The sequence below is a fragment of the Schistocerca gregaria genome, chromosome 7 (assembly GCF_023897955.1).
Source record: "Schistocerca gregaria isolate iqSchGreg1 chromosome 7, iqSchGreg1.2, whole genome shotgun sequence".
Taxonomy (NCBI): Eukaryota; Metazoa; Arthropoda; class Insecta; order Orthoptera; family Acrididae; genus Schistocerca; species Schistocerca gregaria.
The window spans coordinates 192,873,381-192,899,998 of record NC_064926.1 but is presented as its reverse complement, the minus strand read 5'-3'; the positions used below and the strand labels follow the sequence as shown (position 1 = coordinate 192,899,998).

At 40.8% G+C, this 26,618-nt stretch overlaps 1 protein-coding gene across 2 annotated transcripts in view; it reads right to left on the bottom strand.

The window, feature by feature from the left end:
• The window catches only part of LOC126281260 (transcription intermediary factor 1-beta), a 124,995-nt gene extending 103,352 nt beyond the window's left edge, over positions 1-21,643 (bottom strand). The window contains exons 1-5 of one of the 2 annotated variants that reach the window (XM_049980062.1): positions 20,882-21,643; positions 20,556-20,770; positions 20,355-20,480; positions 2,547-2,695; positions 2,323-2,433 (exon numbers count right to left, since the gene is read on the bottom strand). In XM_049980062.1, the coding sequence (XP_049836019.1) occupies positions 2,323-2,433; positions 2,547-2,695; positions 20,355-20,480; positions 20,556-20,770; positions 20,882-21,179 (899 nt within the window). In that variant the 5' untranslated portion in view covers positions 21,180-21,643. The remainder of the gene's footprint in view (positions 1-2,322; positions 2,434-2,546; positions 2,696-20,354; positions 20,481-20,555; positions 20,771-20,881) is intronic. The other variant, XM_049980063.1, reaches the window with a different exon arrangement.
• Between the last annotated feature and the right edge of the window lie 4,975 nt (positions 21,644-26,618).

Here is a 26,618-nt window from a genome sequence, read left to right as displayed (position 1 = left end):
TGTATTTGGTAAGAAAATTCTGAATCAGACATACTGTACAGCATCAAAAAGGCGCTGAAGGACCTCCGAGTTGTATTCCTTTGTGATGATCTGGCCTTTGAGAGTGTACTCATGATGCACCATTCCATAAAATTTGAAGGAAATAGTCAACAAGACCTTGCTGCAGTCCTAGCAAACTTTTTCTGGCCTCAGGGATGTCAGATGTTTCCACTGTGATGACCACATCTAGGTTTCTGGGTTGAACCTACAAACACCTACGACCAAGCAAGGTGTTAAGAAAGTTGGGGTGACTGCTTGCATTGTCCTGTGTGATTCCAGACAGCTTTGCTTCTGCTCCATTGTCAGCAGCTGGGGTACGAATTAAGCAGATACTCTCCTCATGCACAAGTCATTAGTCAAAATTATATGTACTTCTACAGTGCTTAACCCCACATAATTCAAAAGTTCTCGTACTGTGATATAGTGGTCTTCCATGACCAAACTCCCCACTTGCTCAATGAAATTGTCATTTTGGCTTGCTGAGTGTTTGCCTGAATGTGGTTTGCTGTTGACTGATGTACAGCCATCTTTGAAGAAGTTGTACCACTCTTTTATCCACGTGTCACACATAGTGTCAACCCCAAAAGCCTGTTGAAACTTGTGAAAGGTTTTCACTTAGATATCACCACACTTCTGGCCAAATTTGATGCAAAATCAATGCTGAATTTGTTCCATCATTTTACAACTTACTGGGATCTGAGAAGTGCTCACCATATGTCCTAACTCATAGACTGTCAGCGACTGATCCTTTTAACTGGTAGGGAAAAATTCACAGTAGCTATGAATATGTCCCATCAAATATTCACTGAAGAAAATACCTCGCGCCTCATTGGTTCAAGTGGGAATGAAAAAGTTTCAATATTTAATAGAAGGAGTATGATATAAAATGAAATGAATTAGACTCCAATGAGATGGAAATTGTTCTTTGTCATTCCAGATCTTTACAACCACCATCTCAGTATTTTTATGAAAATCCAACATCAGGTAACTTGGTTTTCTTGCAGAAATTTGACAGAACAAAGTGCCTGCAGGCCTCCATAATCACTTCCATTGTGACGTTAGTTATGATGTTACAAGACATCGCTAGTCTTCATGAGCAAGTTACATCAACCTATCACTTAATCAATCCTCACAAACAAGTGCTGAAATAGCAGAACAAAAGAAGGGAGGCCATTATTAGTAGAGGGCTCTCTTTGCCTGAGCACAAATGAGAAGGAATTACAGTGTACATAATTCTGTAGCATTCAGTACATCATGTGATGATCTAAAACTAGTGTCATAAGTAATTTTATATTGCAACATCATCCACAGGAATGGTATATGGCAACAATCCACAGACATATTTTAATAACATATTCGTGGATATGTCCCTCACATTCATGGAGACTGAGTGGAAAGACTAGCACACACTACAGCTGGTCTTAACATTCATATACAGCACAAGATGGTTGCCCAAATGGAAAAGAAACAAGGGACATCCCATGTCCATTGTCCAATGATAATCAAGAAGATCACATCAAACAGCTCACTACCAGAACTGTAGAAGCAAGAAACCTGGCTTTCATCTGTACTTCATTACCTCACATAAAGGACAAAAGTATAACAACTGCAAACAGTGGTCAATTACGTCACAGCTCAGGTGACTCATGACGCCAATATGGGAAACAGGGTTATTAAAAACATTAAGAAAACAGTGCTTTGGTGCACATAGAAGCCTGTGAAGACATTTGGCATCTGCAATGACTCAATCAGAGCAGTTACCTTCAAACATCACAATAATGGTGGTATGGATGTGACAATACAAGTAGACAATTAGAATTATTAAGCACAGTCGTATTACAAACCTTTGTCAACTTCCAGCCTATATTTTGTAGTGCGTTCCATAACATCCACTGAAAAAGCAGATTATCTATTTCCTGAGAGATGAGCTGCAGCCTGTACATCATCCTGTGTAGTGTGAAAGGTAGAATCACAGGCCAGTGTGCGCTTGTTCTAAATTTACTGAGCCACTGTCAGTATTTGCCATTTAATTAGTAAGTTTTCTTGATGTTTCCAGAAACCACTCATTAACAAAATGTTTGCATGATACAACGAACTCTGTGTCTTTTCACAAACAGGCACACATTCCGTTTAGAAGGCAGTTCAATTTCTTCTGTGCATTTTACTGTGTTTGCATAATAAATCTGAATTCAGTATTAAAAGTTAGAGTGTTCACTGGCAACCCTACTCTTGCACTTTCTATAAAATTCTCTCAATTTTGGCAATATTAATTTATGTACTTACTTGAAGACTAGATTTTTTATTTCTTCAACAGTAACTTTTTTCTTCTCTAAGATTAGTGTTTGTCGATCATCTATAACTTTCATTGCACTTGTCAACAGCACACGTTTGTAGCTGTAAAAGACATAACAAGCTCCCTGAACAAAACTAGTAAACATGAATAATACACTGTGCTAAAATTAAATGCTGGAGAAAGAAATACAGAATGTTCATAGTGTTACAATTACCTGACTTCTGATAGAAGGCCAGATATAGTTTCCCTTGTTTCAGCTGCAATTTCATGTATAAACTTGTATTTGTGATCTCTGTGGTCAGTTAGCTGACAATCTCGACATGTCAACTTGTCACAGGTTTCACAAAACAAAGATAGCCGCTCCTATAAAGATACACGTATTTTGTTACTGCAACCAGAAGAACACATTCACCACACAACTACACTTCAATGCCTGCAATGTTTAATAAAATACTTTGACTGCACTCTACACATATTTCCAGTTTCACACACTTAAATTAACATCCTGTAGCCCCTTTAAATAATCCAGTTACTGGAATGTGTGTGAACAACTGCAATTTTGTGGCCTATATAAAACCACATATTGACATATTTTCAGTTACTGATATTGTACACCAAACATACAACATGTATTCATGACACAAAAGAAAATTATGCTAATTTCATGTACCATTAGTGTATGCACAACTTGTACATATGTATTTAAACAGTTAAGAACATTAACAGTCTCCCCCTGCTACATTAATTTTCTCATAATGTATCTTACTACAAACACAACACTCAAAGGAATAACAACTAAACTATATCACATAGACCAGTTTTGAAGTTTAGCAATGGGAGACAGCAGGTGACAGATTATATCTTGCTTTCTTGAACATTTAACCTAATTATAATTTCACTTTGGAGGAGATATTGGTTTAGCAATAGTTGCGGGTAAGTTATCACCATGAGAAGTCACAATGAAACAAAGAAAAGTGTTACACAGATGCCCATGTTGATTTTTCAGGAAGGAAGAGATGAACAATTTTTTCAAAGAACTATCTCCAGTGCCTGAAACAGACTGTCTACATTTCTCAATCATTTTCAGATGACTCGGAGTTTTTTTTTTTTTTAAATTTTTTATATGACCTAGAGACTAACATTGCTGGCTATTCACACAAGGACCTCAGGTTCAATTCCTGGTGAGAAACTTAGATTTTCCTCACATGGGAATGTCTTCAACTTCAGGTGCCCAAATAAGAAACGTTATAGGTAAATAAGCTGTGAAAATGACTACCACTATGCATCAGACAAGAGAGTGATACATGTTGGGAGCCATATGTACTCTAGTTTCAGAGGGATTAACCACTCACATCAACCTTCTATATCACTGTGACTAAAGTGGTTTCCCACTGCATTCCTTTGACCTTTTATTGAGTGTTTAAGTGTATTCGTATTGTGTGGATGATTATATGAGTCCTTGTGCATTTTTACATTTGTTTTGTCATTAAAGAACAGTACAGAACGTAAGGGGACGTTGTCCGATAGACTACACTTCTTGAATAGCACCAATGGTTCTCCTGAGATTAACGCACCCTTCCATATTGATAGGCAACAATCAACAATGTCACATCCCTTTACTACATGCGATTATGTGAAGAGGTTTGAAATGTAAGCCAGAACACGGACACAAAGACAAGTAATTATGAACTGTAGACCACCACTTTGTTTCCCCTTGTACGTTAAATTGCTGGTTGGTTAGGGGTTAAGGAACTAAACTGTGAGATCATCAGTTCCCTGGTACAGTGTTAGTTCATTTAGAGTTATAATATCTGCCAGAAATGTGATCAGATGATTAAAGTATGTAGGAAGGGTAAAATCGAGGCACTGAAGGTAACACACATGCTAGACCTGAGAAAAAATTCACAGAGAAGTAATAGTATGTAGTCCAGGCCAGTATGTAGGTCAGGGCAGACAGAAAGTATTCCAGGGCTCATCCGTGGCACAGGAAACCCCACCCTAACTGAATACCCCCACCCCAATTCCAACTCAATTAAGGGCACAAATACAGTTACAGAGTAAGGAATGCATTCTAGTCAGGAGGTTTCAGTAATGGACATCAGTTTGCTCATAAATAATGAAACAAGGTACGAGAAATAATTTAGGCAGCAAGTGGGGGGGGGGGGGGGGGGCATCCACCTGTGAGTGTCCCCTAGGACTTTGCATGCGGTGGGAGCTGTGCCTTCCACAGTACTGCCCTCGATCCATTACAGTAAAAGTATTAATGAGTTAAAGAAGAGAACAGCATCCACCGTTCAACAGAAAAAGAGGGTGGGGCAGAAAACACAGGGAACTGCATCTAAAAGTAATTAAAAGGAGTGAAAGGAGAGTGACAGAGGTACCTGGCAAAGGAAGTGTGGTCGGGGTCTGCCAGACCCAGCATGTGGCAGGCAACACCTCAACCCCAGCTACGCAGCCCACATCCTGGAGGTAGTTTGGCAGTTTAAGGGGTTAATTCTGAGAATAAATACCACTCGCACAGAGAAAACAGAGAACCAGTTCAATTGGCCAAGTCATCAATATTAGAGGCAAAGAATCTGGAAGACCACATTTGGAGAATCACAGGAAGTGGTCTTTCCACAAGGATATGTACGAGCTACTGTCTATAAGGCTCCACAACCATATTGTAGGGGTGTCTCATTGCATAAAATAACACTATGAGTTAGTCTGATATGACAGATGTGGTGCAACACAGGACGGTGGATTCGTTAAGGTGGAACGGAAGGAGAAGTGCAATGCAGCAGTAGTCTCCTCTATAGGGTGCAGTTTACCAGAGGGGACATTAGCCCACCAGATGTTCTACCTATGAATGAGGAGAGGCCTTATATGCATCCGCAAATCCACACCTGTTATTGTCAAAATGAATGCTGGGCAGCTAATAGCTTCTCAACCAAATGGTTGACCAGTCTGTTCGCTGGGATACCCACAGGGGCCCAAATCAACTCCTTGTCTCCACTGACTACTCGAGACAAGTGCATCTACTGTGCCCCTGGCATTATATTCCCGTACTGAGTCTTGTTTGCTTTGAGAGGTCACTTTTGATCAAATTGGTAATGTAGTGAGAGTTGTTTGTTGTGCAGTTTGGAATTTGAGTGGTGAAAGTGTGATTATGTGGGACTTTCCTTTTTATAGAAAAATCAAAATGTAGTAACAAACAATTACAACACAGTTTATTAATGACCAAAGCAGATTTCATACTGGAAGTTCTTGTCAACAGTCTTGTGGTAAATTCTCTACTCTCATGAAAACATAAGCAAGAATTTTCTCTAGAAAATACATTCTTGCAAACACATCACACAACATGTAGAACACAGTAAATAGTGCCTTTTTGCTTTACCCTTTGCATCTTGTTTCCCTGCTAAGCGCCAAATACAAAAATTATTTTTTTCGTCCAATAAATCAGACTTTTTCACTACTGAAATAACTTTCATTAAAATAAGTTCATAATTTTACATTTTTATTTTTGTATTGTACAGTTTTATTCTCTGTAAAAAGTAAATATTTTTGTTTTTAGATATTTTCTCTCTCTTGTAGGAGAACACGTGTAGGAAAAAATACCAGGATGTCATGTAACTTTTCAATGTGCCACAAATATAAAGAAAACGACATAATAAGGATTATTTTTGGAACCCAACCTACGACCAGCTTAGAGACAGAAGTGATGACACTTTCTGCAGGACCTGACCATCATTTTGCAGAACAATGCTCAAGCACGTACAGTGCAAGCTGTTACTGATTTGTTTGATTGATGTGGCTGCTAAGTGCTATATCACCTGCTGCACTCCCCTGACTTAAGCCCTCGTAAGTTCAACTCTCTTGCTAAACTGAAGGAAACACTTCACAGCACTTGCTTCAGAACTGCTACAAATTTGTCAGGCAATAGACCGTGCCACTCTAACTGTCAACATGGCTGGCACTTCTAAGAGTATCCTGCAACTTTCACATCGCTGGCAATGGGTTATACACAATGATGATGACTCCTTTGAAAGTCAGTAAAACTTTGAAATGTGTCTATTTTGTACGAGCTGCAAATAAATAGTTGCCACTATTAAAGTTCCAAACCTCGTAGACCACGTACATCAGACATACATTGGTTGCCAATTTAATGCATGCACAAAAGGTGCATGCACTTAGAGTAGTTGATCTTGACCAGAAAGTTGCTCATGTAAAATGGACTTAACATCGACCAGTGGCCTGGAGACTGCTCACTGAGTCACTATGAATTAAGATGTGTTTGAGGGAGTCCTTTTAGTAAAACATAAGGCTATGTTAATGGGGATTGGTTCTGCCATAAAAACATTAAATGTTCCATGCAACAAATCTTGTTCCTGACTGGATGGAGATGGAAAGTATATCAAATACTACCCTTCGTTTTAGAGGTAACAGTGTAAATGACGGCAGCAACTTGATCCTCTAGAAGAACGAAAGGGATAAATGCCACAGGATCATGGAAGTGACTGAAATTTTAAGACCTTGAAACAAATCAATACTAATAGCTGGTCTGGATGCCGAACAGGGGGTTTGGAGGAGGGGGGGGGGGAGGGGGGCAGAAAAACACAGGGAGCACATTCTAAGGGGTTAGGTGGACATCTTGTCAGAGGACCTTGAGGTGGATTCAAACAGGTAATTTCACTCAACGGTGGGAGTCAGGTCACTGAAGCCCCCTTGTAGGCAAAAATAATTTGATAAGTTCGATGATTAAGAAATTGTTGAATAGTGTTGATCCATAAACCTGGTAAATGGAGTCCAATCAGGATGAGACAAGGGACAAGGGCCAAACAACTATAGGCGAGTGAAGCGCTATCTGTACGAATGCATGCTTTCGCGGCAATATCCGTTAATAAAACATTCATGGGTTTCAAGCCACGTCAAGTGGTTTACTGCCCACGAGCTTTCGGCAGAGACCTCCTCTGACATTGTCAAGTGGATGACTGTCGTGTGGTTGTCACTGCCGCTCTTACGTAGCTGCGCTGTCACTCTTGACAAGACTGGTGCTCAATCCCACACCACATGTGCTATGCGGCGCTGTTCAATAGTGCGAACAGTCTGGCCGACATAGAACTGCCCACATCCACACGGTATCTTGTAAACTCCTGGCTTTCTGAGGCCTACATCTTCTTTCACAGATTTCATTACTTTCCAGAGGCCTGAAGATTGTGTCTATTTTATGCCTCTTCAGGAGCCAACTAATCTTCCCTGTTGTCGAACCACAAAAAGGTAAGAATGCAACCTGCTTGGTGTCTTCTTCAGAGGTCTTCTTCCTTTGAGGCTCGGATGACAATGCTTGTGAGATCTGTTTGTTGTCATAATCATTTTCCTTAAAAACTTTGCATAAGTGGCGGAATTCTCTCGGCAAGTTTTCAGCATGTGGGACAGTTTCAGCTCGATGTACTAAGGCCCTCAGAACTGACTATTTCTGTGCTGGGTGATCGAAGCTGGTGGCATGCAGATACCGATCCATGTGGGTGGGCTCTGACCTAGAGACCCATTGGGTTTACGGCGGACAAGCACGTCCAAGAACGGCAGGGAACCCTCCTCCTCTACTTCCATTGTGAAGTTGATGTGGTTGTGGATGCTGTTGAGGTGCTCCAGGAACTCTTCTAACTTTTCTTATCCATGTGGCCAAATGACGAAGGTATCGTCAACATAGCGATAAAAAACAGCTTAGCTTTGCAGGAGCTGTGTCCAAGGCGATGTCTTCGAAATGCTACATAAAGAGGTTGGCTACTACTGGAGCTAATGGACTTCCCATCGCCATGCCATCAGTTTGGTTAAAACATTCTCTATCATGTATGAAATATGAGGACGTCAGAATGTGCTTCAATAAATCCACGAAGGTGTCGTCAAAGAGCTGGGACAGCAAGTCAATAGAGTCTGTGATGGGGACACACGTGAATAAAGACACCACATCAAGCTAACCATAATATCCCCTTCAGAAAGTCGCAGACCTTTACTCCGATTGATGATGTCCGCCGTATTCTTTATATGGTGTCCACAGCATCCAATGTGCGTAGAGAGGAGGCTGGCCAGATGTTTAGCAAGTTTACAGGTCGGCGATTCGATGGTACTCACTATCGGCCTCAACAGCGTGTACTTCTTATGCACCTTTGGCAGACCATAGAACGTGGGCAGTCTTGGTGTCTTGGAGAGGACGACCGATTGAGAAGCTCTGAAGTCTTCGTCACTATTCTGGATTTTTGGTCCCAAGGTAATTTTTGGTATGTGCCTTCCTCCAACATCCATCTGATTTTTGCGTCAAGGTCGGCTCGTTCAATTAAGATGGCAGAAACGTCCTTGTCAACTGGTAGGACGACGGTGAGAGGATCATTCCGAAGAGCATGGAAGCCACTGCGTTCAGCTCTAGTCATGCTTGAAGCTGGTGGTTTGGATTTTAAAAGAACATAGTTTGTTTCTCTACTAATTTCCTCAGCTACATCACTTGGAAACTTACGAAACGCTTGTTCAACACCATTCAATACGTCAGCGAAGGGGATGCTTCATGATGAAGGAGCAAAGTTACGTCCCTTCTTAAGTGCTGAGATGGCATCTGCGTTGATGTTTCTTGCTGTCATGTTGATCACAGCATGTTCCGTAGCTTTGTGTTCTGCACCATGTTGTTGTACCAAAAGCCTACTGAATTTCCCTTTCTGCTTCTCCGTTGCTCTCTGTCTCGATGATGTTTGCTGTGCAACTGTTGCTTTACAGAGTGTTATAAGCTTCCACAAGCAGCTAGTCTTTAGTTGAGTGTGGTCTCAGCTCTCCGAGACTGCAGACGTGTGTGCAAGTTGCATTTATGTGAGTGTGTGTGCGTGCGCACGTGTCTGTGTATGTGTGCCTACTGCTGACAAAGGCCTTAATGGCCAAAAGCTTTGATTGTGTGAATCTTTTTATTGTGTCTATCACGACTCAGCATCTCCGCTATATGGTGAGTAGCAACTTTCCTTCTCTGGTATTGTTACATTCCATCCTGGATTTTCCATTGTTTTCTTTGGTTGATAAAAATAATATGGGGAAGCTAAGTCAGCTTTTCATCACAGCAGTCTCAAAAATTGGGACTGTACAACAACAACCAAGCACTGGGAGTTCTGCGTCAGGATGATTGTTGTATGACAACAGAAAACCATCACCCGCATTTCTGCAGCAGGGAACTGAAAACCGTAGGAAAGGGTACAATTGAGGGCTCTTTGGATGGTGCCTTAGAGCTGGCATTCAGCCAAGACAGCAGGGGGGTGAGCTATGCCAAATGCAAAAGGTGTTAACATGGGTAATTAATGGCACAATGGAGGGCACTAACCAATTGATGGTGATGAGAAACAGTGTGAAGTTCAGCAAAGAGCCCTGTGGGGTGCCATTCTCTTGGATCCTTGGGAGCTGAGCGTTATACAATTTCTAACCTGAAAGAGTAAAAATCAGTAGTGAGCCTCTGAAGTCCCAGTCACAGCAGTTAAATAGAAAGTCATGGTGCCAATCAGTATCATTTGCCTTATGCAAGTCAAAAAAGACTGGAATGGGGCGTTGATATTTAGATAAACCACAATGATGGAGGGCCAAAAGGCTCTGAGATACGAGAACCCCGTATAATTGGCGAACAGTTTGCAAAGCATGTAGGTGAGACTACTTACATGATAGCTGCTGAATGACATTGTGTTTCTGCCTGATTTTAGGATTTGGATGGTGATACCACTCACCACTGTGAAGGGAGTCACCTTCAAACCAAATACAGCCGAAGATCCCAAGTGAACAGAGCCTTTGAGTAACTTTTGGAAGTTGCATCATCTGATTATGAACTGAATCATGGTCTGGGCCTGTAGTGTGTGAGGAGGTAAGAGCCTGAAGCAGTTTCCAGTCAGTCAAGGGTTCATTATATTATTTGGTGTAGCTTGGGAAGGGGGGGGGGGGGGGGGGGAGTGGAATGGTGGACTGAAGGATAAGGAGATGTCCTCAACTAGTTATTTATGCATGCAAAATATAGCCAGGTAACAAGAGGATGCCAATGCTTTCACTAAGTGGGTCACAAGGTGTTCAGTGAGAACTGACACACTGGTAGAAACACCATCCTGAAGGATGAGACTGGGAATATTTGTCGATCTTTGGCAGCCCAGAAGACTACAGAGCTTGGCCCACACCTAAGAGGGAAAGGCATACATTCCCAAGGAGGAGACCCAGTTCTCCCAGCTTTCCTTCTTTCTGTGTTTAATTAGGTAGCAAGACTTAGTGCTTGATTAAAAGTGAGGAGGGGAGTCTGTGATGAAAGATGTCAGTTGAGACATTGCAGGACCTTTTGCAATCCTGAATAGTAGTTACAATGTTTTTGGTCAACCATGGCACCGGCCAATGGCAGATCGGACTTGTAGAAATGGGAATAGCAGTTCCAGTGTCACAGTTGATTGCCTCAGAGATGTCTTCCACAACCTTGTCAATGCAAACTGACAGAGCGAGACTGAAAGTGACAACAGAGGCGAACAACTGCCAGATAGCTCTGAAATGCCCACTGAGGTAACTGGCTCACTAGGGAGTGACAGGATCACTGAAAGATCATTGTGTAGCGGCCACTGCTGCAAAGCCACAAATTTGGGGGAATAGGTTGTAAGGTCAATAGCCAAAAAGGGGCCACAGGGCGCACGGAAGCCATCACTGAGTAGAGACAGATCAAAATCAGAAAGAAGCTAGTCAATCAGAAGGCCCCTAAAGGATGTTGTACTTCACCACATAGACTGGTGTGCATTGATATACTCAAGTAGGACAAAAAGAGTTTGGGCTGCCTTGAAGTAAATAAACATTACAAACGGTGATTGCTGGTGTTATTTGCACATTGCTTCCAATGTGATACGAAGGGGAATCCACTCACAGATGACATCTGTGGGAATCAATGTACAGACCCCTCGACATGTCCTCTTGGGGCCAGTACAGTTCTGACAGAATGCACAGTAATCTTGAAGTGCTGGGAAACGGTCATCAGCAAAATGTGTTTCTTTGAGAGCAACACAAAGTGAAGAACAAAAGAAAACAGGTAACAGCAATATCCATTACATTTCCAGTGGATCACCATGTTGAAGGTGTCCTCATTAGGTGTAAAGGGACCATAAAAGCATACAACATGCCAGGGCCACTGTCTGTCTGCAGTGGGAGGTAGAATGACACAATGAACATTGGTTCAGAATAAATGACATGGGGGAAGCTGGTACCTCCAGAGTCACAGGAGAAGCCTTCACTCGCAATTTCTTCTTCTTCTTCTTCTGCTCCTCCTCTTCCTCTTTTGCAACTTTTGGAGCATCCCTAATGTGAGAGTAGAAAACAGAGGAAGAACAGGCACCTCTCGGACCCAGAGTTCACAACTCCTTCAGTCACTGGCTGATTTTGACCTCTGATCTGTGGATTTCCAGGGAGAGGGGTCCCAAGAGGGAGCCCTACCTCTGGTAGATGCCACAAGTCAAAGCCGTTTCTCTGGCCGGGTGCGGAGAGTGATTCCTGAAGATGGTGTGTCTCAGGAATCATGAGAAAGGAGGGCAGGGGTAGATTTGGGTTTGAACATGTTGAAGTAGATAGGGTGCAAGAGCAATGTTTGCAATGTTTGTCAACTGGATGCATGGTTTAACAATTTTTCCTTGTCTCAGTATAAGACAGGCAGCCAGTTCATTTATATTATTGTATCTTCTTGTCTTTTGCGCAATATAGTAAATGATTTATGTCTTAAGCATAAGCATGAGAAAGATCTCATGGGCATGGGGATTGCATGTCACACTTACACATAAAAACCATAACTTTTTTGTAACTTCTCATCTTTCTGGAGTGCAAGGACTCTGAAACATAACTGCTTATACTGTATTCAAAGTTTTATGTGCAGTAATAGTCACTGGTATGTCACCTAGTTTTTCACCTGTCTGAAGAGGTCGAGATAGTGCAACAGAAGAGACTTTAATCAAGATTGCCCATTTTGCAAATTACTTCACAGTCTTATGGCTTGGGGTAGCTAGGATAGGAAAAGCAGCTGGACTGTAATTGCCTGAATTGAAATATCAATACCAATCTGTTGAAACAGTCAGATAAGTACAGCCATTTTGTTGATTTAGTTTGATGTGTTTCCTCTGCGAAACGTCCATCCCGATACCACCTCCCCCTATGGTTGCCAACCAATCGTAGCAAAGGTCATCTGATGCATGGGGCTGTTACTAGGAGCCCTGATGCCCCAAGAAGATGGGTGTCTACTCCTTGTCATGTGTGGTGCACTAGCATCTCAGACATCAGTAATGTGATCACCGTGCTGTCAGAGATCTCTACCAAAAGGGTAAATAATTACACCACCACGTCAGACTGGCTACCACATTGGCTTTTAAGCACATATGTATGTCTATGTAGTTATTGTACACAGAGCATCTTAACAATGTAAGCAGCAGGTGCTATTTAAGGCATTCTTCCAGAGTTGATCCATACCACACAACTAACAATCTGTTATCTGATACCCATAGCTTGCTATTTTATTGTTTTTGAGGTGAATTTTTATTTGACAAGAGCCAAATGGCTGTAATCTAACATACCTTTTCAACACAACATATAACAAGTAAGCATGTAATCCTGGCTGCCTGTCTGTTATCAGTATTTTATATTTTTGTTTTACTTGGATCTTTTGTAACAATGTGCAAGTTCTAAGTGTCATGCATGCCTCTGAAGAAAATAATTTTATAATTATTGAAACTCAGGTCAAGAGTTCAAATAAACCTGCATTACTTAACTGGTTGGCTGATCTTTTCCATCCTTTCCAAGACTACCACTTTACAGTTGCTGCTAACAGACACATTCATGATTTTAATTAATACTTTGAAAACAATTTGTACCCCTTAGAGGTATCTGACTGAATAACACAGACAGATGAATGGTGTTCCACACTAAATGTCATCAATATAATTTGGTTTATCTCTATGCATGTTCCAAGGGTCAGGTTTACATTTAGCCTTTGTTGTAACATACAGAAGACTTCAAAGAAAATTGATGTACCAACAACTGCACAAAAAAGAATGGAAAACTTTAAAATTGTATGAAAACAATTCTAGATTTAAGACAAATGCATTTTGACTTGGAATACCTATTGATGTATTATAGTCCATCATTCGGTTGTACAAAATAGTTATGAGCCAAAATTGTGGGTTTCATACTCATCAACAATAACACCCAAACAGTATTATTTCTTATGTTCACTGTTCATTTCACCTTCGCTCAGATGTGGGAAACCCAGAAAATAGAAAATTCAACATTTATGCGAATATAAAGTCAACAATGAGCTGATGCTCAAATAGTTACAACAACACATGCATTTCATTCCAAATTAAAACCATATTTTGAAATGATTATTGTGCATCCTAATATTCTGTTATTGAGTTTTAACTTTTCTTGTATCAGCATACAGCATGAAATCAGAACCTTTGACAACAATGCCCACATACAGCAGAAGCAAGAATGTGAAATGTTAAGAACAGCTTTCGGACGGACTGATGGACAGATTGAAACCTGTCGGGCACTTAACACTGTCGTCACCAGCACCCTTTCTCACATTCATGGTACTGGTTCAGCTGTAGTTATTCCCCTTAAAAAGAAAAGCAGACAAAAAAAATTTCACATACAACCTCCAGTATTACTACTCACATACATTAATACCATTAATAAAACAACAGATGGCATTAAGGTGGCTGGCTGATTGCAAAACTAATAGAACAAGCTAGCCACCCAAAAACACATTAAAACCTCTGTCCAATTAAATTGTGTAGGAGTGCTGGCATCACACTTAATGTCACCAATTTTCTTGCTATTGTTTCATCACCACCAAAAATTAAGGGTAAATCCCTCCTATCACCATAAAGAACACAAAGTTAAAACATGGTGCACTGTGCGTGTGACACCACGAACACTGCATTCCAATGGTTCTTCAAACCACAAGAGATAAGCAAGCTTCATTGGACAGTGTACGATACGAAGGTAAGTGAGGACCAATTCATCTCTTATTGGCGTCCAAAATGAAGTGTGCCACGATAACAAGCTGATTTTGACCAACTACAGCTTCTTACAGCCACTACCTTTATCACGCAGCCAACAATCTCTCTGTCACCCATTAAACAACAGTCTGTGGACAGACATTACAGTGAACTGTTATATTTTCCTGGCAGGCTGCTCCTGCTCTCACTGCTCTGTCAGCTTCCTCGTTTCCTTTGATTCCCATGTGTCTAGGGACCCAACAACCTCTTTCCTCTGCCTGTATCAGAGATGGATAGTGTCCTAGACCACTTGAACTATCAAATCTGCAGGGCTGCTGAATAGCCCGTATAACACTAGAAAAGTCCATACAGACAAGAAACTTCTCTCCACCAAGAAGTCTCATGTGCTCCAGTGAGTGCCTTCTTGATGCCCAGAGCTCTCCATAGTACTCCAGAAAGTGGTTCGGTAGGCAGATTTTGCTGACAAAATGTGGAAAGTTAATAGAACGCATGAGATAGTGCACCTACTTTGAGCCATTGGTAAAGACTATCACATGCTCCTGATATTCCAATACAATACCATTAAAAATCCTTTTTTAAACTACAGGTGGAGTAATGAACTTGTGCTCTGTCCTGTCCAGGTTAATAGTGGGGCTGTCACCTATCCAAGGAGGGTAATACTCCATCCAATTTAAGAATTGGTACCTTTATGTCTGCTGCCACAAGTTGCTCTAGATAATCTTATGCACACACAGAAAAACAGTAGCCCAGTACGCAGTAAAGCTTTATCGTGCGGATTGTTCAGCCCCAATATTGACAACAGGATGGTCAGAGATGGCCCTCACTTTGTATACATTGCACCATGAGAAGTTCTCAGCATATGGCAAGTGGTGGCTCACTGGCTACTGCACAGAGGCTAGGAATGGGACTGGTTCAGTACGCTACTGTGGCCATTCTAATGCCAGCATAGGGGACAGAACCCAATATCTTTAAATAGAAAGGCCTATCTGAGCCATATATCACACTGCCATAGTCAAGCCATTTGCAGTTGAAGGTTCTATAGAATGTAAGAAGAGGCTGGTCTGATCCGCTTTCCAGCTCTAATCACTAACACATTTTAAAATGTTTAGTGCCTTCAGACAAACATTTCAGCTCATAGAGGTGACGCAGCCATGTTAACCTCTGATCAAAGACGAAGCCCAAGAAACATACTTGAGGTCTTAAAATCCAAGATGGGCCCCTCAGCCAGAGTTTTAGGTAAATAAAGCACTGAGAGAAATGACTAAAATACATGCAAATAGTTTTTTCTGCGGATAATTTAAAATTAGTTGTATCAACTCAGTCCTCCAGCCTCTTACAGGTCAGCTATAGTCGAAATGTAGTATCTGTGAGACACAAGGAAGAGCAGAATACCGCAAAGTCATCCACAATAAGGAATATGTGGTTGGACGCCTTGCCACTGATTGAAGGGTGTTGTTACAAATGTTACTCTGAGGAATGTCATTCATTTGAAGAAACTGGTTGGAGTTTGTAGCACTGACTTAATACTGCAAATATTTTTCTGTAAGGAAGGACTGCAGCACAATGGGGAGATGCCCATGAAACCCCATTTATGCAGTTGTCAGACGACATTGTGCCTCCAGGTGGTATCATATGCTTTCTCCAGATTGAAGAAGATACCAATAACCTGCTGTTTCTGTAGGGATGACTCTTGAATTGCACCCTTTAATTAGAGGAGATTGTCTACTGCGGGTCATTATTTCCAAATGATTGAACAATCCCTTGGTTTCAAGAGTCCACACGAGGTGTTGGTTTATCATCCACTCAAGGGTCATTCCTGCACAGCTAGTGGGTGCAACACTCATGTAGCTATCCGGAGACAACTTCTGGTGGTGTGCATTGCAGAATTTGAATCCACGCCAGATGTCATGGGCGTTGAAGAGTCATAGAGGTCTCTGGAACACGTGGCCCCAGCGGCCAATAGCGGCGCCCCCAATGGCATACTTAAGCGCCTGCCTCGTGTTCAGCCAGCAGTCTAACATCACGTGCGTCTCAGGACATATCGCCTCAGTCAGCGTACTGGCTTTCATGTTTCTATTCCAGTGGATATGGTTGTCTTGTTTGGTTCGTTACTCTGTTGTCTGTTTTTGTTGTGTCTTAACGTCCTCCGTTGATCGTGTCCGCCCTCTCCTGTTCTGTTGTTGTTCGCGAGCCGCTCTGCAGGTACCACCGCATTTCCGTCACTACTACTCTGCGACCATTCCCGTTGCCGTTACAACAAACTTGTACTTCCATGACTTGAGAATTGGTATCAGACACTCTTCCCATCATGGATCCAAATAGTAGTCTTCAGCCCATATTTTGTTTATGAGGATAGAGACACTTCTTTCCATGCCATGTTTACGTGTTTTAGCATGCCATACTGAATTCTGTAGGGCCTTGGAGCAGTGTCACATGCAGCAGTTAGTGCAGGTTGTAGTTCCCACATGGAGTAAGGACAGTTATGTGGCTCAGAGTTGTTAGATGAATAGTCTAGTCTGTGTCTCTCCATGTGTTCTCTATGTTGGGGAAATCTATGGTAAACGTAATAGGTGGAGGTCAAATCACAAAAGTGTTTCACAATTGTCTGCACTACTTTTGGATGACTATTGTTTAATGTTTTTCTTTCTTTTTTTATGATTATGGTTTTAGGGTGCAAAACTGCTACAGTTGTAGGTGCCCACTGTGTGGCTTAGTGAATGGTGAAAAACCGAAATTTAAATCAGCAGCAATGGGAGCAAAACTCAAGAAGGAGGGAAACTTAAAATGAAGGAAATCTTAGAAAACTGCTAATGAAAAGGAGGGGGAGAGGGGTTTTCCCCCAAAGAGAGCTTCAAATGATCGATGTCATCTCACTGACGCTGATAAACATAAGGACGCAATCAGCTGAGCGCGTCATCTGCTAAAAGGGAAGATATATCCGGTGACAGCTGTAAATGGGCGAGTAGCAGATTAAAATAGGGGCACTGAAGTGAAAGGTGTCTCACCGTCCATGTTGAACGCAGTGGGGACAAAGCAGGGGAGGATCACCACTCAAAAGATGTTGATCGCTAAAGAGACAGTGACCAATCTGGAGTCTAGTTGAAATTACCTCCTCCCAACAAAGAGGCCAGGAGGAAGAGGTTCAAGCACAGGGAAGAAGTTTTACATCCCATAATTTATTATCGGGAAGTGCAGACCAATGTGTGTGCCATAACAGAACAACACAACAGCATAAAATGCTCTGGAAATTGGCAAAGGGAGCCACATGAACAGCTGACTGAAAAAGAGAGACTGCAACCTTTGCCACCATATCGGCTGCCTTGTTTCCGCAGATAGCAACATGCCCTGGGATCCTGAAGAATTCCATAGAGATGCCCCCCAAGTGCAGCATGTGGAGGTAGCCCTGAACCCAGTGGACCAAAGGGTGGATAGGTTATAGAGTGTGGAGGTTCAGAAGAGACCTGAGTGAATCCAAGCATATAATATACTATATCTGCTTATAGCGACTAATGTACTGGACAGCCTGGAGAACAGCATAAAGCTCTGCATTAAAAACCAAACACTGGTTGGGAAGCTGGAATCTAATAGGGGTGTTGACAAGTGTAAATGAAAGTGGCATCCTCCATCAGTGCACATAGACAAGCAAACGCTCGACGATAAACTATAGGGGGGTACTATCCTTGGGAAGCTGGCAAAGGTCGTGGAGAAGGGAGGTCTGGGGACGAAGCCAAGGTGGCACCATACCACCATTTGTCAAGCAAGTTCTAGGACATCGAAAGGAAAGGGAATATAGCAGTTGATGGAAGCAGACTCCCGGTGGTAGAAGAGAGGAAGGGTGGCCTGCACATCCTAAATGTAGACATAGTATCTACTAAGATTATAGAAGTTGAAAAGTAGAGGAGGACTCTAAAAGTGTTAAATGAGGTACTAAGAAGTGAGAGTGAAGTGTAAAATAGATTTTTATTTTGCCAGGAAATATTTAATTATAGTGCACATAAAGACGTATACTACGACAATGAACCATGAGGCCTACTCAAAGGATAAGGGGGATGAACCCAACATTTGCCAAGGATATAGGGCAGGCGTACCTACATAGAGTAAGAATGTCCCGTGGCCTGATAAATAGGGATGTTTTATAAAGAGGTGTACCTACCAGAATGGAAGGAGGAAGTGCACTCATAGGGTCAACCCACATGTAAGGTATAGGTACTGATCCTAGGGGAAAAGGACAGTATCATGACAAGTAACACATTTAATAGGAATTATTCTGGTAAGTTTGAATTTTATACATCACTGGCTTTATTAGGCCTATGTTATATGTGAGTTTACAAGTGTCAAAAAGAACACTTTCAGTTGCTCAGAGTACCTCCAGACTACAAACTACTATAAATAATGATACTATTAAGTACCAAGGAAAAAATAGTACAAGGAATTACCTAGAATAAGGTACTCAAGTGTCACGAACACCTGGAGCTTACGATTGTAAACTAAAGGTTTAGTCCTTACAATTCCTAGATATAAGAAAAACTTCACCATTGATTGAAATGTTCACATTTTATAATTAAAGTAAAATGAAAAAAATTAGGAATAGCTAAATAAGAAGAAAAAGGGTATTCACGGTTATGAAGGGAACAAGGTATACTGTTGAAATATGAATTTTTGTTATATGTGATATAATGTGCATAATGATTGTATATAAAGTATCACGTGTTCGATCTGAGGGGGGGGGGGGGGGGGGGGGAATATGTAGTGCTACATGAATTTCTGCATAAATTCTAGAACCACTTGGCTTTCCTCTGCCGCAAACACATGACATTTTAAACAGAAGTGAGAGAGAGAGACGAATCTGGCCTACAGCATGTTTGGGTGTGCAGATCTAAAAGCAGCCACAAGCGAAATGTGGATGCGGCCGCCAACAAGTACCTGCTGTACGATCCATAGTGTTTCAGTGTATGCATAGAGAAGAACGAGGAGTGTTAATGTATTATTCTGTGCATTTAGTGACTGATGATTGTTAAGGACAAATGAAGAAATGAAATTAGACATTTAAGTAATTCATGTGTTGGAGTTGCTAGTGGCAAGACATGTTCACAAATTACATAGTTGTTAAAGTAACGCTATTGTAAATGTATTTAATCGAGTCTAATGCGAGACGAATCGGTTGACTTGCAAACTTCTGAATATTTATGTGAGAAATGGTGAATTTGTTCTTTGTGGAAGTTGAAATACACCAAGATTAAACTAAAAGTATTCTGCGACTATCCACTTATTTCATGAGGAGAGAGAGAGAGAGAGAGAGAGAGAGAGAGAGAGAGAGAGAGAGAGAGAGAGAGAGAGATATGGGTAAATTCGCTTGACCAGCTTTATTCTGCAGAGGAGACATTTTTGGAGATCGACTATCCAGAGAGGAAGATCAGCTGTGCATACCAAGTAAGTCAACTGCCGTGAGAGCCGATGTGAATTTGCCAAATCAGCTGCACGTCAGCTTCACACGGTCTAAAGCATGCATCAGCGCGGTCCAAGAAGTGAGCAATTATAACATAACCGGTAATAATAAATAAATACAATAGAGCTGTGTAAAGTTATGATAAATTGAGCGTTAGAGAACCTTCTTATGCTGCCTTGACTACACCCCTACACACTGTATTTGTGCTCATTTAAAACTGTCACAGTTCACTTTTCAAAGCTGAATTGGATTATAAGTAACACGTTTTCTATAGCTTTAGGCTAAATATTTTGCTTTCTAACTACAGACACATGTTGTATCTGAATTTTTACTATTATTATTAATATGCTATTTTCGTTGCCGAGATTCATTTATTTCCTTACTTAACAACAAAAGCTGCAGCAGGAAAGAGTTCACTTAAGATTGTCGATGCCTTGAATATATCTCACAAAACACAAATTAAAAGATGTGCGCTGAGCACTACGCGGAAAACTGATATGAAAACCACATATTCATGTGGTTTATAAACGACTTAAATATTACACTCTCATACCTGTCTATGCACAGCACAGTAGAGACTTCTGGGGGCATTCGTAACAGCTGAAGCTTGATTGTCATTTTCAGCCTCTTCCTTTGGCTTTATGGTATGTTCTTTCGTAATTTTTAAACGTTGATGTGCCTACATCAAAGGTTCATTAAGTACATAATATTTCTTCCGTTACACAACAGTGAATAATTAAAAACATATGATTACCTGAACACAACCATCACAAATATATTCAGAGCACTCCACACACCAACTTGTGACAATGGAATTATCTAAACAACTTGTGCACTTCTGATCATTAACTTTAGAAGAGCCTTGGCCATTTTCATTGTCACCCTCTGCTTCCAAGAGAAACTGGTTTTCAATTATGTTGGCAGCATAACAGTGAACACGACATATGGGGCACACCACATTACTATTCTCTGCAATATAAGAACAGCACTTGTAGAAAATTGTTTAAAAACCTAATTCCAAAATTTAAAACGCTATTTCGATTATATACTATGCTGTTGATTAACGTAAACAAATCTTACCAACTACTTCAACGTCAAGTTGCTCCTGTTCGTTAAATTTTAATGACAAGCAAGACGAACAACTAGCGTGTAGGCAATCTAAAAGTTTCGGAGCGTCTCCGGACGATAACACATGTTGACAAAAAACACACTTTGTATTGCACCAAGGGTTTCCAGTTGGGTTGTCACCAGTTGTTGGACTAGGTATAGTATCTTCACTACAGTCGTTCATCTGTTTGTCCGAGGTTACTGATGCATGAGTGTTATTCTCGTTTGCTTCTTGTTTCACAACAGCGATAACTTGTTCTTGCCTATCCATTTCTCCGACTAGAAATCTTCTGTCACGCTACGGTTCAAAATTCGCGACCTAAGCCATCAATGTAAACAACTCAGTATCGGTATGCAGGCCAGTCACTGCGGTAACACACTTTCTACTACTACTCTCAGTTATATGAACGCAAATATGATTTTTAAAATAATTACGGCTTTCTGATACAATTCATAATTTATACGGCATTTCTGACAACAGCCATTTCTCCGTGCGGCCGTGCCAGGGATTTAAGAAGGTCGAATTAGCGTTAAACGCATGGACTTCAGAGTGATTATAACAGCATTATAGACACATAAGTAATCTATGTTTTCAAATTAATGTAAATAGTCGTCCCACGTATCATTAACGCATTCCATCCTGTCAATATCCTACATTTTCATACCGCCAAAACACCACCTACCACCATCTAATTCCTCTTATCGATATATTCCATGGTCGATATAACCGAACTCACTTCCTGCAATTGCAACTACACTCCGACCGTTTCAAATATCGATATTATCGATTAAAACGAGTTGCGATTCGCATGCAGATAATAATTGCGGCGCGTAATTAATCATGACAGGATGTACCACACCGTTATACATGACTGATAGAATGTTATAAAACTAAACTATCTTTAAATTCTTAGCATAATCAAGTTGTTCTTGATTATTTCACTGCAAAATAATTGATTTATTGATTGGAGACGACATTCAGACACTATCATAGCTGAGTAACTGGATATTTCGTTACATGATATGTTAAAAACAAGTCATCATTGATAAAGTGTCGCGCATTAGTATTTCTTTTGTCCATAGTTGATATCTGAAGATACCAAATATTAATAGTGAACAGTGCCACGTGGAGGGCGTTTCCAGCTAGGAATGCATCAGTCAATACACGCTGTAGTTAAATTGTTTTTCGTAAGTGATATGCGATTCTTTCCAAATTTCAAAATTTGTTAGACTAGATATACAGGAAACGTGCAACAAACGCCGTAAACAATATGGCGACAAAACGTGGTGTTATTGGCGATTTTTTCAAATGGGATAAGCTACATATCAGTCTTTCATCACAACCAGATTTATTTAGTTTCAGATTCGTTGACTTCGCCAACTCACAACTATACTGTCACCTTCGAACCTAACTTACATCTCATGCTAAGCTACAGATCAATCTTTTTGCCTTCTAAATTGGTTGGCTTCGCCAATTAACCACAAAACTGTGGACATATGCCCAAAAAAACTGACGTGGCAACAGCCATTAACATTACGTCACTGGCCAAAGCCGACTATTCCTATCGAGCATTCCTCTTCACCCGACATAAAGAGTTCGATGGTTGAACTCCGTAACAGGGGTTTACAAGCCCGAGCCCGCACGCGGTCTAAACTTTAGACTCTAAAGCATTCATCAGTGCGGCCCAAGAAGTGAGCAATTATAACATAACCGGTAAAAATAAATAAATACAATAGACCTGTGTAAAGTTAGGATAAATTGAATATTTTCAGTCTGAAACACCCGCCACATGTTGATATTCTCTGCTTGGTCCATCACGATTTTTTTTCTCGGCGGATATTGTTAGTAGTGTTAAGGATACTACGTGCGGCCCAAAAATACTCGCCTTCTTCGAGTGTGGTCCAGGTAAGCTAAAAAAAAAAGGACACCTCTACTCTAAAGCTCCGGATGGCCTAGTGAGAATGCGTAAAAACTGAATTATAAGGTGTGAAATGTGAATTAAATTGCTCAAAGGTATATCGATTACAGTAATTTGAACTGCTAAGAATCACATTTAGCTGTAGAACGAGCTAGGACGAAAAGGCCGTTTTACAGAAAAAAAAAGAGTTAGTCGGGAGTAAAACAATTTCAGAAGAATAAACAATTCTTAGCAGTTGGAAGCGATCGAGCCTAGTGCAGAGGAATAACATAAAACATGTACAAAGAATGTTTAAAATTTTTTTTCATCGTACGCTTCGCTTTAATGTTAACTGCGACATAAATAATATTGTAAAATTGTGTGCCGCAGGGGAAAATTATAACTAGAAGCTTAGCGAGTTATGAAATAAGTCTATGACACGAGCCTGTCTCGAGACTGTAAAATCAGATAACAAGCCTCCCACTTTTCCACAGCCAGTACTAATGTCTTCGCACAGATTCATAAACAAGCGATCCGTTTTGGCGCGATTGTCTCATGAATGCACGAGAAAAAGTAGCTGCAAATTTTAATAACATTTATGGAGTGCGTTCAAGGAAAGCCACCATCGTTTCCGTAACCAGCAAAACACTCAAGCAATTCTTTAATTTGAGCGCTATCACAAAGCTTATGTGGGAGGTCCACCATACGACACAAGACACACGAATCTGCAAAAAAATGGCGATTTGTATATCTGATAACGGATTGTTATATGTTCGGTTCCCCATGTTCTGAATCGCTAGAAGTCGGAGCGCTTCGGCCCGTTAGCTGGTGTTTTGTCTTCGATCACTGCCAACGTTACGCACGGCAAAGCCATTGGCCGCAGGCTGCAAAGCAATCGCTAGAAATTAAAGTGCAGATGAACCGTTACTGGTCGCATATTACTTGCTTTATTAGTAGTTTCTCTACATAAACGACAGTGTCTTGAAATATTCACTAACCTAATGTCGACATGCTTGCTATATGTTCAAAGCAATCGTGAGCACGAGCTTTGAAACATTAACATACTGCAGTCGGTGCAATGAATATCTAAAGAGGCTCTCTTTTATAGAGACCCGCTGAGGTTTATCTATGCATTAGTTAACCAGTATATTCGGGAGACTCCGGCTTCTATACTGCGTTCATCATAAGAATAAACCTGCTGTAAACGGTAAACATTATCCCATGTATTCCTTCCACGCTTGCTGGAGTCTCATTAGATTTCGTTCCACGTGGAGCGGAAGCCAAGCTGTCTCTAGAACAGCAAAATACGGCAGTAGAGATACGTTTTATGCTGTGCGTTACGCTCACATCGACTGAGCGATAATATACAGTAACGTTTACCGGTGCATTTAACTTGGACGACACCAGCCAGCAAGCTTGTCCAGCTAACCTGCAGTGACGTGGGCATTTGCAATTACGATGTAAAAACAGACGAACAAAGAAACAATATAGCTGAGAGTGTCATTTGATTTTTAAAGAGAACTCCAATACCGCATGCCTTTTAGGGGACCAGACATGCTCTCGTTCTTGGCTAACATCGTATTGTAATTAAAAACAAGAGTGATGAAAATTCCTAACTTAAACACGAGGTAATTTTTCTGCGCGTGATATGTGGATATGTGTGGCGTTACAGCGTATTGCAGGGGTTTCACCGTATAAAAGTATAGAAGCCACTGAATGTATTATTTATAGTAAGTCGTCTGGTAATGTCTGAACGGCTTCCATATTCAGCTTTGCAAAATACATTTTAGGCTTGAACTGTCATCTGCTACACTGATAACGAGTAGGTCAATAACAGAATTCACGAACCATCCAAGCGCCACATTTTCTCCTCTGGCGTGTCGTTGAGTGTCTCGCGAGCGTTAGGCAGTGACTTGCGACAAAAGCTTTGTGCATTATTTCCCATATGTCTGGCAGCTTAAAATGCCTTGTTATTTCATCGCGACATATCCCCCAACTTGGCTCCAGATCAGATGAGTTCTGTTGGGGCCGGCCGTTGTGGTCGAGCGGATCTAGGCGCTTCAGTCCGGAACCGCGCTACTGCTACGGTCGCAGGTTCGAATCCTGTCTCGGACATGGATGTGTGTGATGTCCTTAAGTTAGTTAGGTTTAAGTAGTTCTAAATCTAGGGGACTAATGACCTCAGATGTTAAGTCCCATAGTGCTAAGAGCCATTTGAACCATTCAGTTCTGTTGGGTTCATACTGCAGCAGAACGATAATTTTGATGCAATATGTTATTAGAAACAAGGAGACGTATATTTTTCGTTAAAATGATGGTTAGATATGCGTTAATTAGCATATATTTAACGAATTGTATGTTTAAGAGATTTAGATATGTCAAACTGAACTAAAACGAAGAGAAAACCAAATCGAGATTTGTAACATCGATCCATGACTTGTATCGATTTATCATTCTACAACGCTATCTATTCAGCGACACGTTCGGTTTTCAAAATTCCCTTAACTTTAGTAAATACACTTAGTCAGAACCTCAAAGCTTATCTTTCTGTAAACCAATGAACAACATTTAGAACAACCTGTTTCTCGCCACTTTTTAACCTTTTTCTACACGTATGTTTCACTACGGAGCGGCAAGCATTGTCATCCGTTTTCACAGTACATATGAACAGAACGACAATCAGTGCACAACATTACAGAAACAGAACTGTACAAGATTTCTGAAGTAAAAACTACATATCGAAAGTATGACTAAGAAAAGAGTTGATGGCTTTTAATACATTAGAGTATCGTAAAGTTTCACTTACTGTAACTTCGTAACAAGAAGAAGGACCTACTTCCGAGAGCGAAACAACACCAGTGTACGTGAGCTACGATTGCTAACCAACTATCGCCCAGGACGTAGCAAGGAATTTCTCAAAAGGGGTTGGGGATCGGGTTTGCTTTGTTAAAAATGGCCTTAATAGGGCTCATGCTTTTCATTAATTCTGAAAAAACCTTTTTTTTAATTTTATGTACAAAATTTGCATTCAGGTGGCCTTCATACAAATAGCATTTGGTTCATAAAATGAAGCAACAAAAGCCTCTTTAAAAAGTGTAGCATATACTCTCAACAGTATGTAAGAATACCCAAATGCACAATTTAACATTTCTTTATTTAGAAATATGATAACTTTACGCTATTGCGAAACGAATTCTAAGTCTAATACAATATACTGCCTCTTTACTATCAAAACGCAGCTGAGCCTTCTAACATTAGGTTCACCATCACATTCCCGAATCCCGGAAGCTGCGTGTTAACGGGTGCGACTATCCGTGTGGGTCGGATGAACTTTAGTCATTTGAAACAAATTATTACCATTCGTGCTATATTACAGCATGAGGGAATCTTAGGTTTTCTCGGTCAAGCTTGCATATTTTGATCTTATAGGAAATAAATTTGTGCATACTACATACTTTGATTTTCATATACTTAACTTGCCATATTCTACACTTTAATCATGCATATTAGTCACATTTTTCTGTTTTCAACAAACAGAGATCTAATCTCGTTCCTTATGAGTGCTGTATTTTGGCAAACAACTTAGAAGCAGTCATGCTGTAATCTCCCGTCACCCTCAATTTACGCTCTTCTTCTGTAAATTTCGGTCTGAGTTGAGGAAGTGATCAGGATTCAACGAACGTGATTTTTTTCGGACACGACGATTATTACCGACAGGATTGTTGGAATAAATAGATCTCATATTATTGTGTTAGACAGAGAAGTATAACAGTTTCTGATGGCGAAAATGGAAATAATCTGGAATTATCCAA